The sequence below is a fragment of the Colossoma macropomum genome, unplaced genomic scaffold, assembly GCF_904425465.1.
Source record: "Colossoma macropomum unplaced genomic scaffold, Colossoma_macropomum, whole genome shotgun sequence".
Lineage (NCBI taxonomy): Eukaryota > Metazoa > Chordata > Actinopteri > Characiformes > Serrasalmidae > Colossoma > Colossoma macropomum.
The window spans coordinates 1425144-1439900 of NW_023494803.1; the positions used below are offsets into that span (position 1 = coordinate 1425144).

At 41.6% G+C, this 14757-nt stretch overlaps 1 protein-coding gene across 1 annotated transcript in view; it reads right to left on the minus strand.

Annotated features, from left to right (window-relative positions):
• Positions 1–14757, minus strand: part of ush2a (Usher syndrome 2A (autosomal recessive, mild)) — a 399698-nt gene that overhangs the window by 13170 nt on the left and 371771 nt on the right. The window contains exons 63-65 of the mRNA XM_036594065.1: positions 12892–13213; positions 3561–3767; positions 1609–1847 (exon numbers count right to left, since the gene is read on the minus strand). Of these exons, the coding sequence (XP_036449958.1) occupies positions 1609–1847; positions 3561–3767; positions 12892–13213 (768 nt within the window). The remainder of the gene's footprint in view (positions 1–1608; positions 1848–3560; positions 3768–12891; positions 13214–14757) is intronic.

Here is a 14757-nt window from a genome sequence, read left to right on the forward strand (position 1 = left end):
AATCCAAAAAAGGGGCAACAAAAGGCTGGTAAAGTTGTGTAATTCTAAAAAAACACCTGGTGGTTGATTGGCAACAGGTCAGTAACATGATTGGGTATAAAAGAGCATCTCAGAGATGGCGGAGTCTTTCAGAAGTAAAGATGAGGAGGGGTTCACCACTCAGTGAAAGACTGCACCATCAAATAGTGCAACAATTCAAGAAGAACGTTTCTCAATGTAAAACAGCAAAGAACTTTTTATCATCTACAGTACAAAATATCATTAAAAGAAATCTCTGTATGTAAGGGAGAAGGCCAAAAACATGTGTTAAAGTGTTATGGCATACTTTATATAAATATAATACACTTATATTCAATGTTATATTCAATGAAGATGTGTTATTACTTATATTCACTGAAAAAATCAACAAAACATGCCACTTGACAGGAGCGTTCAAGCTTTTGCACACAACTGCACACATAAAAAGTGTCAGATTTAGTTGGAGTTTTTTAATTTATATCTGAAGAATTTATGTGTGACTAAATGCTTTACAATCCACACTAGGCCAAGAAATAGATTACGCATATTTAAACAAATCTATAGTATATATTTTATATATTTGTGTTTATAGGTCTTTAAAACAACTATTAAATACTGATTGGACCAGGAATATATGACGTTATTGTAAGAAAGCTATTTCATATTATAAGAAGCAATTATTACTGATTCCAAACTAGACGCACCTCATTCGCCACCCTGAGACTGTGAATGCACTGATGCATTTTCATATCGTAATAACCAGAAAATATGCATTTGTTCATTCTAGCTACCGGCCACTGTCGCCATTGGCTTGCTCATGGGGGCTCGGACCTGGATTTTCTGTAAAGCTGCTTTGGGACAACACCTGTCGTAAAAGGCGCTATATAGATAAACTTTGACTTGACCTGAGTTAGTACACAGGTGCTGGTAGCTTAGTAGCCAGAGAACATGTGTACAGCTCACATCATCATGGGTTTCAGAGCAGCTAATGGCAACTGCCACAGCCTTGAGCAAAACACTTAAATGGGAATTCCACTAATTGTTCAAACTGTCTGCATGATTTAATGTTGCGATGTAAATATAGTCATTCAGAGTGGTTTGATGTGAAATGCTTTATTGTATGATGATAGGAACCGGGGGTCACAGTGCCTACAACACAAATTTCATTTGCTATGACTGAACATACAAGTCTTCTGAGTTTTATATGTAATGATGGTAAATTAGTGGTAAATCTGAAGAAATAAGTTTTTGGGGGACTATTTTGCCTTATGGTGCCTGGCATGTACCCCTCCAGCACTTTTAAAAAACAAATTTAGGCTAAATTTTATCCCCAAACTATCCTAAAACGATGTCTCAGGCAGTGAACTGTAACCATTTTACATAACTTTCTGTAAGGTAACTTTTAAACTTTGTGTAAACATTTCTGACTCAGTACGGTTCTCTATCATCTAACCACTCTGAACGACTTAATGTGCATAATTAACCATTTAATTACATAGAAATTCCCCTTAAAGTGAATAAACAGTTTCTGTTAGTTGATGTCAGCTGCTTTGGACAGAGAGAAAATCAAACGTGATCTACGCTCAGCACCTCTCGATGATGCCGTTGGGCTGCAGGGGCTCATCCCACTCCACCAAAGCCCAGCGGGAGGTGAGGGTGACGGGCCGGGGTGGGGGCTGCTGGGCCGGGGCCGAGGCCTGGGTGCGCAGCTCGCTCAGAGGACCTCGGCTGCAGCACAGGAAGCAGGTGCAGGCTTCCACCCCGACCGAGTACACAGTGAAGGGCATGAGGCCGTGTAGAGTCTGCTGGCGGGACGTTCCCTCTGACAGCTACACACAGAGAGTAAGGTAGAACGTGATATTACATTGGTCACTGGTGGAGCTAAAGCCACTCCTCTCAAACCATCTCCTGCTGTCTGTTTTACCTGGACCTGTACAGCAGAGCATGTTGCTGTATTTATATACTGTATGCAGTTCCGTCAGGGATTTATTTCATTTCTAGTCAAAATGGCCATTAAGCTCAAAGTACTCGTTTTTCATTTTTGGAGTATTGTTGCTGATCATGTGCTTCCCTGCATTTATCCATCGACTAACGATTAATTCCAGCATGATAATGCACCACATCACAAAACAAGTCGTCTCAGACTGTTTCATGGTCATGACATTGAGTTCAATGCTCTTCAGGAACCTTCCCAATCACTTCCCAATTAATTAGATCTGAATCCAAATGAACACTAGTCCTAGTATTATTGCACTATTCATATTTGCACAGTCTATTACTGCACTATTTATATTCGCACCAACAACTACTGTACAAGTTTACATATGCTCCTCCCACAGGACATACTACCTCATAGGACATACTACCTCATAGGACATACTACCACATTGTACGCTCTCCACTCACTCTGTATATATATATATATATTTATACTTCCATATCTAGATTTTTTTAACCACTATACTGTCCTTCTGCACTTAATATGTAAATAATACTGTATTTTGCACTTCTGATTAGATGCTAACTGAATTTCAGTGGCTGTTTACCTGTATTCTGCACAATGACAAAGTTGAATCTAATCTAATCTAATCACCTTTGGGATGTGGTTGAACGGGAGATTCGCAGCATGAACGTGCACCTGACATCACATGCCATGAAGAATTAATGCTGTTTTGAGAGCAAAGGAGGCCCAACCCAGTTTTAGTATAGTGTTCCTAATAAAGTGCTTGGTAAGTGTTTATCTGCCTTCTCATAAACCAGAGTAAAGGCCTCAGCACTTCTTGCGGAACGAAATTCTCGAGGGTTGAGAGCTTACAACCTCGCATACCTTCTGCGGTTTGGTGTTGCCTGTCACGGATGCTCCACGTTGCTATGACATTTTATGATAAGTTTCATGGCTGCTGGAAAACGATTCTTTCACAGTTCTAACTATGGTGACGTTTGAGCTCAGAATAGCGCCACCATTTAAGGTGGAACGGGAAAATTCAAAGAAGAAGCTGGTGAATAGAAAGCCAACTTCAGCCTCGTCCTCTTATGAACCTAAATATAAGATAACCTGTATGTTTTGGTGCTTAGTACTACTAAGTACTACCGAATAATAGACTTCTTACATTTAGTAGATATTCATCGTTTATTTAACAAATGTGCATCTCACAGTGAAATATAAGTGTATCTGCCAAACCCAAAGCTCCTCAGAGTCGTCCATCTTTGTTTAATGGCACCTCTCTTTTTTCCGACCAATCAGAGGCTTTGTCGAGTAGCGTCTTCGTCCACAGTTTGCCCAGCTGCCATGTGCGCGACACGGCGGACAAAGCCTCCGCGCAACATCTGCGGTTGTTCGTTTTCTCTGTAATTACGTCATGTTGTTTGCTGAGGCCAGGCGAACGTCGTCTCTGCAAGAAGTCTACTGAGGCCTTAAGAGTCCTTAAAAACTCCATGTGCTGTAACTTCATATTGTCAAACAAAACCGCCAAATTTCACTAACTGAAAGCATGTTATAACAGGAGGCTGTGAGACTGCAGAGTGTAGTGTGTGGTGTGTACCAGGAGGTGCGTGTCCTTTTTCTGGGCGAACACCCTGTAGAGGCTGATGATGCCGTTGGGTTTGGACGGCGGGGTGATGTCCACTACGGCAGAGGTAGCATGGACGCGCAGGAATTTGGGGGGGCTCACGCCTTCAGGGGGAGCTGGCCCAGTCCGGCCCAGAGCCCATGGGCTGCCGGCACGACCTGCCGAGTTCACAGCCCACACCTGAAATCACAGTGACAATCATTTTGGTTTTACTTTGTAATGGTCTCTCATAACTGTGTAATTACACATTAACAATACATGCAACAACAGTGTAGCTACTGGGGATGTATTGTCTGCTACAAATGGATTACAATAGTAAATACATATAAATCAACTTCAGTTTTTAGTCATGTAATTACACATGATAAGTGTATTACATGAACCTTTTACTGAAAGAATTGGTTAAACATTTATCTACAGGTCCATAATTATTTGGATGTCGACAAAGCTAATTTAGCTGTCTACCACAGCTAATCAGAGTTGAAATTAAATCATGGATGTAAACTCAATGATTTTCAGTGTTAATTTGAGGATATTACGTCCAAATCAGGTGAACAGTGTAGAAATTACAACAATTTTCAAACACAGCTCCCAATTTTTAGGGGCTCAAAAGTAATTGTTGTTCAGTAATTCCAAGGCCAGGTATCATTACACTTACAAGTAACCTGATAAAAGGTCTAGAGTTGATTTCTAGTGCTGTGTTTGCATTTGGAATCTGCAGCTGTTAACTCTCAATATGAAGTCCAAAGAGAGTCACTGGCAGTGAAGTACGCATTAGGCTGAAAAATCAAAACAAATTTATCACAGACAGTTGATTTGGGTGTGGCCAAATCAACTATTTGCTACATTCTTAAAAAGTAAGAACGCACTGGTGAGGTCAGGAAGATCAGGAGGCCTGGAAGACAGAAAACAACTTGTGGTGTCTTAAAGAATAATTCTTTCCTTGGTGAAGAAAAACTCCTTAACAACAGTTGCCCAGATCAAGAGCATCTTTGAGGAGGCAGGCATATCTGCATGAAAGTCAATAATCAAGAGAAGACTTCACCAGGGTAAATACAGAGAGTTATCCCGAGATGTAAACAATAGGTAAGCCTCAAAAACAGGAAGACCAGATCAGAGTTTGGCAAAAAAAAAAAACATCTAAAAAGCCTTTAGAGATCTGTAACAACATCTTACATACAGATGAGATAAAGACCAATGTGTTCCAGAATGATGGAGAAGAAGAACCTCTCATGATCCAAAGCATACCACCTCATCTGTAAAGCATGGTGGAGGTAGTGTTATGGCATGGCTGAGGGTGTGGCTGCCAATCGAACTAGTTCCCTTGTATTTATTGACAGTGACTGATGACAAAAGCAGCAGGAAGAATTCAAAAGTGTGTGAGGCAAAATAATCTGCAAGGATTTAGCCAAATGCTTAAAAAATATTTGGACAGCGCTTCACAGAGCAGATGGACAATGACCTAAAGCATCCTGCAAAAGCAGCCTAAGACTTTTTAAGGCAAAGAAGTGGGATGTTTTGTAATGGACAAGTCAAACACCTGACCTCAATCTAAGCATGCATTTTACTAACTGGCAAAACTGAAGGTAAATGCCCTGAGCTTTTATCTCCAGAACAGATTCTGTTATAAGTTAGTTTGAGTCAATCTTTGTTTTCTAATTTCAGGAAAACGTGTGAAATTGTTGTTTGTGGTAATCGGCCATACGCTACAGATGCAGCAGATGGAGCAAATAACATCATGGCTGTGATTTGGTTACCGTAGATCATCACAGCCGTGATGTTATTGGCGATAACACACTCCTCGAGTGTTCTATTGCTTTAATACAACAGTTAAATAAATAAAGTAATAAATTAATAAACTGGGCCGTGAACGCGGCGTTTAATATGTTTTAATGTTCGCAGTTCCTTCACCAAATTATAGTTCCTTAACGAGCAGCTTGTTGCTACGTCAGAGTAACGAGCTCCGCCCACTCGCTGCACAGCCGGCAGTTCGTTCTCCAGCTCCTTACACTAAATTCCCAAACAGTCATCACCACTGAGCAGCTTTTCAGTCGGCAGCTGTGACAGAAGAACAGCTGAACAACCTGGAATCAGCCAGAAATGAACCCAACACCATTCGCCAAACTAAATGGGCTGTAAGATGCTTTACAGACTGGCTGGAACAAAACAACATTAATACTGATCTGGCAGAAACTGACAAAACTGAGCTGAACTTGATATTGCGGCAGTTTTATGGCTCAGTCTGATTTGGTCAGACTCTGAAGATCAGACTACACGTTTGGCGAATGGTGTTGGGTTCATTTCTGGCTGATTCCAGGTTGTTTAGCTGTTCTTCTGTCTCAGCTGCCGACTGAAAAGCTGCTCAGTGGTGATGACAGTTTGGGAATTTAGTGTCGTCTCATCTTCAGAGTCTGACCAAATCGGCTGTCGGTCAAATGTGATCTTAAAAGTATCCGTTTTCTGTTTGTGGCAAAGTAAGAAGTAAAAACGTTCAAATGTCTTGAGCGTCTCCTACAGCTGTCAAAGTCGTTGCTTAGCAACGGCGTCTCAGCAGAGTGATACAGTGTTTGTGAAAAACGGTTAGAATGCTTCTCAACCAATCAGCTTGCGTGGCCGGAGCTAACTGTTGTATAACCCTTAATGAAGCGTTCATCTACTAGTCTTTCCATGGTAGTCCAGTCCAAGTTGAACTTAAAACTGTTGCAAAGAGTGTGAGGCAGAGACGTGGACTTGAAAAAGCAGCACTACAGGTCAGTGGATCGAGTTGTCACCTACAGGCCAACCATCCTGGCCCTGACACTGACACCGGCTCAGCGAGACAGTTCAGAGGCAGCGCACTTACTCCTCCTTTCTAAGAGGAGTCACCTTCGCCTGCTGGGCTCCTGCCTTTGGCGCCATCCTCAAGAGGGAAAGCAGCTGCCCACTCCTTCCAGCAACCTGAGGTTCTGTCTAAGCCCCAGTATTAATAACAGTCCAAAACTGCCAGTGTCCATTACTGAGGCGCTGGTGAGGAAATCTACATGGAAATTACATTTCACCTTCATCAAGGAGCACACGAACATACAGCTAGCTGAAGTAATCTTATTTAGCCGACGAGCTGTTGGTATAATTAGAGAGGAGGAACAGCAAAAGGTCAGCCGGGGTCACCATTTGCATGGGTAAGTAATTTGTAGATTGTCAGTTGGAATCGAGGTGGCAGATGGATGTTCCAGTGGATAGGGTTAAATTAGCCTCAATAATAGGCAATTAGACCGTGATCAATCAGAATGATAGATCTAAGTGGCAATACGCGTGGACTGCACACCACACAGCCTGATTGCGTATTCCCGTCTGGACGCGTTCAGCTGCCGAAGAGTGACGACCAGACGGCCCGATCTGTCTGAAGAGTATAGAAGTGTGTTGTGGCGACCGAGGGTGGAGAGGGTCACAGAAAGGTCATCTTGTCACCCTGAAACAGCGAAAAGGTCAACATGGCAGGAGGAAGCGAGAGAGTGACATTGGACTCGTTTTGTCATGCTTTCATTCAGACATGTCAGACATCGTAAAGCTTCACATATCTGCAAATAAAAATAAAAGAGATTCATACAAACTTCAATTCCAAAAGTCAGGATGATGCATGAAATACTAAAAAAGCAGTGATCAATAAGTTCAATAAAATAAATTCGCCCTGTATAAAACTGAAAACAGCACACAAACACAAAACATTATGTTTTACAATGTAAACCTAAAATATACACTCATTTCAAATTGCATTACTGCAACATGTTACTCCGATCAGGCATAACATTCTGACCACCTCCTTGTTTCTACGCTCATTGTCCATTTTATCAGCTCCACTTACTATATAGGTGCACTTTGTAGTTCTACAGTTACAGACTGTAGTCCATCTGTTTCTCTGATACTTTGTTAGCCCCCTTTTACCCTGTTCTTCAGTGGTCAGGACCCCCATGGACCCTCACAGAGCAGGTACTATTTGGGTGGTGGGCCATTCTCAGCACTGCAGTAACACTGACGTGGTGGTGGTGTGTTAGTGTGTGTTGTGCTGGTCTGAGTGGATCAGACACATCGGTGTATATCACTGTATTACATAACGTCTCCTTTTCCTGTTGTCTAAGATGTTCGAGTAAGGGGTAAAAACAACTGGTTAATCATGTCTCAAAAACAAACATAAGCACATGGGGCTGAACGACTGAGAAGAAAAAGAGAAGATGAGGAGAAGAAAGCTTAAATATATATTTTTTGTGGTGTTAACATTATGCTGTTTGTTTTGGCTTGTAGTCAGACAACAAAAAGTAGTGCATCTGGTGTTTGTGTAATGAAGCAGGGTTTTTGGCTTTCTGACTAAGTTGCAGCTTCACAAAACCTGACAAATGCTAAGCAACGACTCTGACAGCTGTAGGAGACGCTCAAGCCATTTGAACGTTTTTTTACTTCTGACAGAAAACGGATACTTTTAAGATCACATTTGACCGACAGCCGATTTGGTCAGACTCTGAAGATGAGACGACACTAAATTCCCAAACTGTCATCACCACTGAGCAGCTTTTCAGTCGGCAGCTGAGACAGAAGAACAGCTGAACAACCTGGAATCAGCCAGAAATGAACCCAACACCATTCGCCAAACTAAATGGGCTGTAAGATGCTTTACAGACTGGCTGGAACAAAACAACATTAATACTGATCTGGCAAAAACTGACAAAACTGAGCTGAACTTGATATTGCGGCAGTTTTATAGCTCAGTCTGTACTTCAAAAGGCGAGGCTTACAGCAGACTGTGCAGCGAGTGGGCGGAGCTCGTTACTCTGACGTAGCAACAAGCTGCTCATTAAGGAACTATAATTTGGTGAAGGAACTGCGAACATTAAAACATATTAAACGCGGCGTTCACGACCCAGTTTATTAATTTATTACTTTATTTATTTAACTGTTGTATTAAAGCAGTAGAACACTCGAGGAGTGTGTTATCGCCAATGGCATCACGGCTGTGATGATCTACGGTGACCAAATCACAGCTGTGATGTTATTTCATAATAACACACTCCCTCTCGTGTTTTATTGCTTAAATGAACATTACTTTAAAAGATGTTATCAGTATATGTTGCTCTAAAACGGTTATGACTGTCATCATTAATACGGCTCTCCCAGACATGCAAGTTACTCATTCCATGGGCACCAATACACACTGATACCATGACACACCTTCGCTTTTGAACTTTATGCTGGTAACAATCTGGAAGTTTCTCTTCTTCTTTGGCCCAAAAACCCCAACCTTCATTATTTCCCTAAACAATTAGAAAGGTTAACTCGTCAGATCATAATATTCCACTGCGCGTCAGTCCATTTCTGACGAGCCTGAGCTCAGAGAAGTAGACACTGTTGCTGGAGGTTGTTGACACAAAGCTTCTGCTGTGTATAGTGAAGTCTTGCATCTGTAAATGTGGTGACAAATGGTGTTTATTGACAACAGTTAGTTAACATATTCCCAGGACCATGTGGTGATGTCCAATACAGAAGCGTGCCGTTTTTTAACGCAGTGCCGTCTGAGGGATCGAGGGCCTTTCAGTTGTGGTTTTTGCCCTTGCCTTTCATGCACAGAGATTTCTCTGGATTCCCTGAATCTTTTGATGATATTATGCACCACAGAGGGTGAAATACCTCCTGTTGCATTAGTTGCTGAATCATTTTTGGCACAGTTCCCTGTTGGTTCTATACCTGCCAGAGTCTCTGCTGCTCTGCTAACACTGTAATCTGTGATCAGTCACTCATTACAGAACTGACTCTCTGTGTGTTTTTCCTTTCTTTTCTTTGCCGAGTTGAACAGCTGCCCATCCTGTGCCTCTGATGCTGTTGCCTCTTCTGCCTTGATGGGGTGCCACTGCTGCCAGCCCTCTGGGCCGGCTTGACCACCATTGAGCTTCATGCTGTACTACGCCGTGCAAACCTCACCCTCACAACCTGACCCCACTGATGATGCTGCTGCTGCATAAACTAAACTAATCAAATTAATCATTGCTCCACCTGTTTTCCCCGTTTTTTGTACTAACAATGTTTAACTATCCGGTGTCGACCAGAGGAGGATGTGTTCCCCTTCTGAGTCTTGGTTCCTCTCAAGGTTTCTTCCTGTTTCTCTTAGGGAGTTTTTCCTTTCCACTGTCGCCACTGGCGACGCTCATGGGGGCTCGGACCCGGATTTCTTTCTGTAATGCTGATTTCTTTGTAAAGCTGCTTTAAATAAACTTTGCTTGCTTGCTTGCAGTGTCGAGTCCCGACCCATTCTGGCTCACAAGGCCTATCCTGGATGCCCTTTTTATATTCGAGCATGACTGCAAAAACTGTTTTAAGATATATTTTTTAACTTTTTTCAAAGGTTCTAGTTTAAATCGCCCCAGTCCCAACTTTGTTGCAGTTTCAGAATGAGTGTATATTTACAAAGAACAGTGAAGGTCAAACATAAAATATTTTGCCTTCGGTACTATTTTTATTTAAATGCAGGTCGAAGTCGATTTACAAATCACTGCTTCTGTTTATATTTGCATTTCACGTACTCCGACAACTAGTTTGGAACTGAGCTTTGTAAGTACAAATGGATCAGACAGACAGACAGTAGCACTATTCAAGCTGGACCAGGGCAGATTCTGTAAAGTACTGTGTCGGACTCGACTGCGGAGTGAGACTAGGACATCCCCGTGTCCTTGCAGGCGGAACAGACCTTTTTATTGCTGCGCCACCACTTGCATACTGAGCTGTTATTACGGTAATTAGGGGAAAATAAAAATATGTCATGTGTGAGCTCTAATGGATCTGAGTTTAAGCAGTGAGGGAAAAGTCTGCCCAGCGACAGGTTCTGAGAGGGTTCCACCACGCCCCGCTCATCAACACTGGGCCAAAAGCGAGCACTTCCAATAGGAGTGCTAATTAAGGTTCGGCATAAAAGTGTCAATAAAATATGTAGCTGCTGCTCGTGGAGCAGGTTTGGTGTTGCTAGGCAAGCTGGACCAGAGCAAAGCCCCAGCGGAACGAAACAAGGTAAGAGGGACTGTGTTATGACATTTGGACGAAAGCATCAATCACAGTAATAACTGTGACTCTCCTTAAAAGTGAAAAATGGACTGAGGTTGAATGGATTAAATCAGCTTCCTAATCCACTGAAATTACAATCAGGTTGGTGTGTGAGTGCGTAGGTTAAAACTCAGGGACCCTCCCCACACACAAGCCCACACATCCAGTACAGTTAGCATCCTCTCCAGGGAGAGCAAATAGGCATTAAAAGGTCTTTCCGATGCTTGTACGTTCGCGAGGCCGCGGCGGCTAATTCGATGGCTTCGATCGTAATCAGCGGTGCACTGCCAGGTCCGAGATTAATGGCCCTGTCACCTGTCCGTCGTCGCTCGGCCCCGCCCGCCGGCTGTCATAAATTACCGCTCATAAATAAGACAGAACAATCAGGTAGAGTCTATCAATTTAGCCTGCGACCGGCCCACACTTCTCACGTCTGACAATCAAATGCTAATGTTATTTTGCTCTAAAGGCTAGCCTGTCAATTAAGAAAGGTCTTGTAAGGGACAGCGGCGCTATGAATATGGGGGCTAGATTAAACATCTGTCATGCCAACCGAAGTGAGGTAGCGTGGCTGAAATGGAGCTGAGGGCTCATCGGTTATCACGGCTGGACCAGTGCAAGCGTCATAGTCTGATACGGGAGGGATGTGGAGGCACACAGCGGTAGTGATAGGAACCAGGTGTCACGATGTCTACAATGCAAATATAGCTAATTTACTTGCCATCCAAAACAATCGGTCAACCTACATGTCCTCTGAGTTTTCAGATTTATTGTTGAAAATGATAAAATGATAAGATGTGAGGCACTGTTTGCCTTACAGCACCCTGAATGTAGCTCTAATTCCATGAATGGATTTAAAAAAAATGTTTTAAGCCAAAAATATCATAAAACAGTATCTCATGCAGTGTATTCATAATCAGTGCATCTATTAGAGGTGTTACGTCTGGTTCCTATCACCGCCACTGTGAACAATCCCGACTCCATTTGACATCAAACTACTCACAATGAATTAGTGTAGATCTTAGATCGTTTTGGCCCGATGTCTTTGCCGGAGATTAGAAGACCCATGTGAGATGAAGCAGCTTTGACAGATTACAAATGGCAAAAATACTACAAGCATGTCCCAATCAGCGTCTACCCATACAATGTAAGTGATTTCATTTTTCTAACATCTCAAACGCAGGTGGAAAGTGTGCTTTATACAGTGGTTCATTTCAAACACATAATCTGATTGGGTGAAAAGCATTCTGTTCAATAACGGTTCTTTATATCTTGTATATGTACTGTTTTTATATCTGATAACACACTTTCATCATCAAAACTGTTTCATCAAGCTAACTGTCAGCAGTTAAGAAAAGCTAACAAGTTAGTGCGTGTCCACCCAACCACACTAAATTAAAAAATCTGCATTTAGCAGAAAATAACTGTAATGTATTATTATGTATTATTATAATGTATTAAAAATAAAGAGAAAGGTAAAAAGAAAGAAAGAAAGAAAGAAAGAAGGAAGAAAAAGGAAGAGAATAAAGGAAGAGATGAAAAAACAGAAAGAAAGCAAGAAAGAAGGAAGGAAGGAAGGAAAAGGAAGAGAATAAAGGAAGAGAGAAAAAGAAAGAAAGAAAGAAAGAAAAAAAGAAAGAAAAAAGGCAGAAAGAAAGAAAAAGGAAGAGAATAAAGGAAGAGATGAAAAAACAGAAAAAAGAAAGAAAGAAAGAAACAAAGAAAGAAAAAGAAACAAAGAAAGAAAAAGGAAGAGAATAAAGGAAGAGATGAAAAAACAAAGAAAGAAAGAAAGAAAGAAAGAAAAAGGAAAAAGGGAGAAAGAAAAAGAAAGAAATAAGAGAATGAAATAATAAAAAAGAGAGAAAGGAAAAGATGAAAAAAAGAAAGAATAAAAGAAAGTGAATGAAATATTCCAAAAAGAAAGAGAGAAAGAAAGAAGACATCACCCTTTTTTATAATGGACCTATAATCTGATTATTGTCTATTTTCCTGTATCTGTAATACAGTTACCTTTATTGTATGTTGATTATATGATGCCATTATCTATATGATCTATATTCTATTATAACCCAGCCTCAGTCAAGCCCCTGCTGAGCTGAGCGCTAATTACTTTGTTCTCTGCTGTGATTTTTTTTTTAACAGCTTCCTGTCGTTCTCTATTGTTTAACGGTAGTTTAGTGCTGTTTTATGATCCTCTGAGGAATTGAAAGCAAAGAAAAACAGGAAGCGTGAAATGAGTGACCTGGTACTCGTAGGCCGTGTAGGGCAGCAGGTCGCGGTCGTGGTGTGAGGTGGAGACATTGCTGTAGACGAGCGCGGCTGCAGAGCGGCCCTCTGCGTCTTCGCCCGGCCTCCGAAACAGTTCGTAGTGCAGCAGCTTCCCGTTAGCCTGGGCCGGCGGAGACCACGAGAGCAGGAAGACAGTCTGCATGCCGTTGGAGTCGGCCTGCAGCTCCAGCAGTGGTGCAGACTGGCCGGCAGGGGGCGCCTCCTGCGTCTGAACGGAGGACCAGTCGCTCGCAGCGCAGCCCAGCAGCGTGCAGGCTTCCACTCGCACTTCATACCTGCACAAGAGCCGCATATGGAAATAAAAGCAATTACGCTGAGCGCTGAGCACCCCCCCCCCAACTCCCCCACCCCATTTCCCAGTATACAAATACAGCACAGATGGCTTGAGTTCAAATAAGCTTTAACTGGTTGCATGGAATCTGTTACTGTTCATCTTTAAAAGCGTTTACATTTTATTTGACATGGGGTTATGTGGAGATATAAAAAGTCATTCTGCTGTCGGAAACATTTTATCTGCAATCTTAAAACAGTTAATGAGACCCCTAAAAATACATTTGTTGCAATTAAATTTGTAATGGAATTAAATCCTTGATTCCAAAGCAACGGGCCTGGCCTGGAGAACACAGCGCGTCTTTATGGGACGGGGTCAGCGGCAGCAGGATAGAGGGGCAGAGGAGAAAGGAGGAAAGGAGAGGAGGAGAATGGAGCGAAGGTCGTCTGACGGAGGTGGCGATGGTGAAACGATAATGCTGATGAGCTATTATTATCCCCCCCCCGTGCTTATCTGTATTTCACTTCAACATGCGTACACGAACACGGCCTTCCGCCATCCTTCATCCGTCCGCCTCCCCGCCTTTGAGTGTCTTTGTCTAAGCTGAGGAGATGGGAACACAGGGAAAAGCCTCAAGGTTGACTCCTCCACTCCCCCCATATCCAGATCCTTTTTTTTAATTCACTTTTCTGTCTATTGATCAGCTGAATCTCTCTGACCCTATAATTAAAACACAGCGTAGCAGACTTTACAGACACACAGCAAACAACACAGGCTTCAGTGAGATATACGGTCATTAAATCAATGAGTGTAGTAAATACAACAGAACAAAAGAAAGAAAGAAAGAAAAATGAAGAGAAAGGTAGAGAGAAAGAAAGAAAAAAGAAAGAAAGAAAGAGTGGAGGAAGAAAAAGGAAGAGAATACAGGAAGAGGAAAAAACAGAAAGAAAGAAAGAAATAAAGAAAGGAAAGAGGAAAGAAAGAAAGAAAGAAAGAAAGAGCAATAGATAGAAAGACAGATAGATAGATAGATAGATAGATAGATAGATAGATAGACAGATAGATAGATAGATAGAAGGAAGGAAGAAAAGAAGAAAAATGAGAATGAATCAAAAAAGAAAAAGAATGAAAGAAAGAAAGGAAGATAGATAGATAGATAGATAGATAGATAGATAGATAGATAGATAGATAGATAGATAGAGAAAGAAAGAAAGCAAGATAGATAGAAAGAAAGAAAGAAAGAAAGAAAGAAAGTAAAAGAAAGAAAGAAAGAAGGAAGGAAGGAAAGGGAAGAAAAATGAAGAGAATGAATCAAAAAAGAAAGAAAGAGAGAAAGAGAAAGAAGAAAGAGAATGAAATAATAAAAAGAGAAAGGAAAAGACAAAAAAGAAAGAATAATAGAAAGTGAATTAAATATTCAAAAAAGAAAAAGAAGGAAGGAAGGAAAGAAAGAAAGGAAAATACCCAGATAATGCTGAGTGCTGAAAAACACCCACTACTAATATCTTATTTACAGCGCGGTCCTGAAATGTTACCCAGATCCTCACT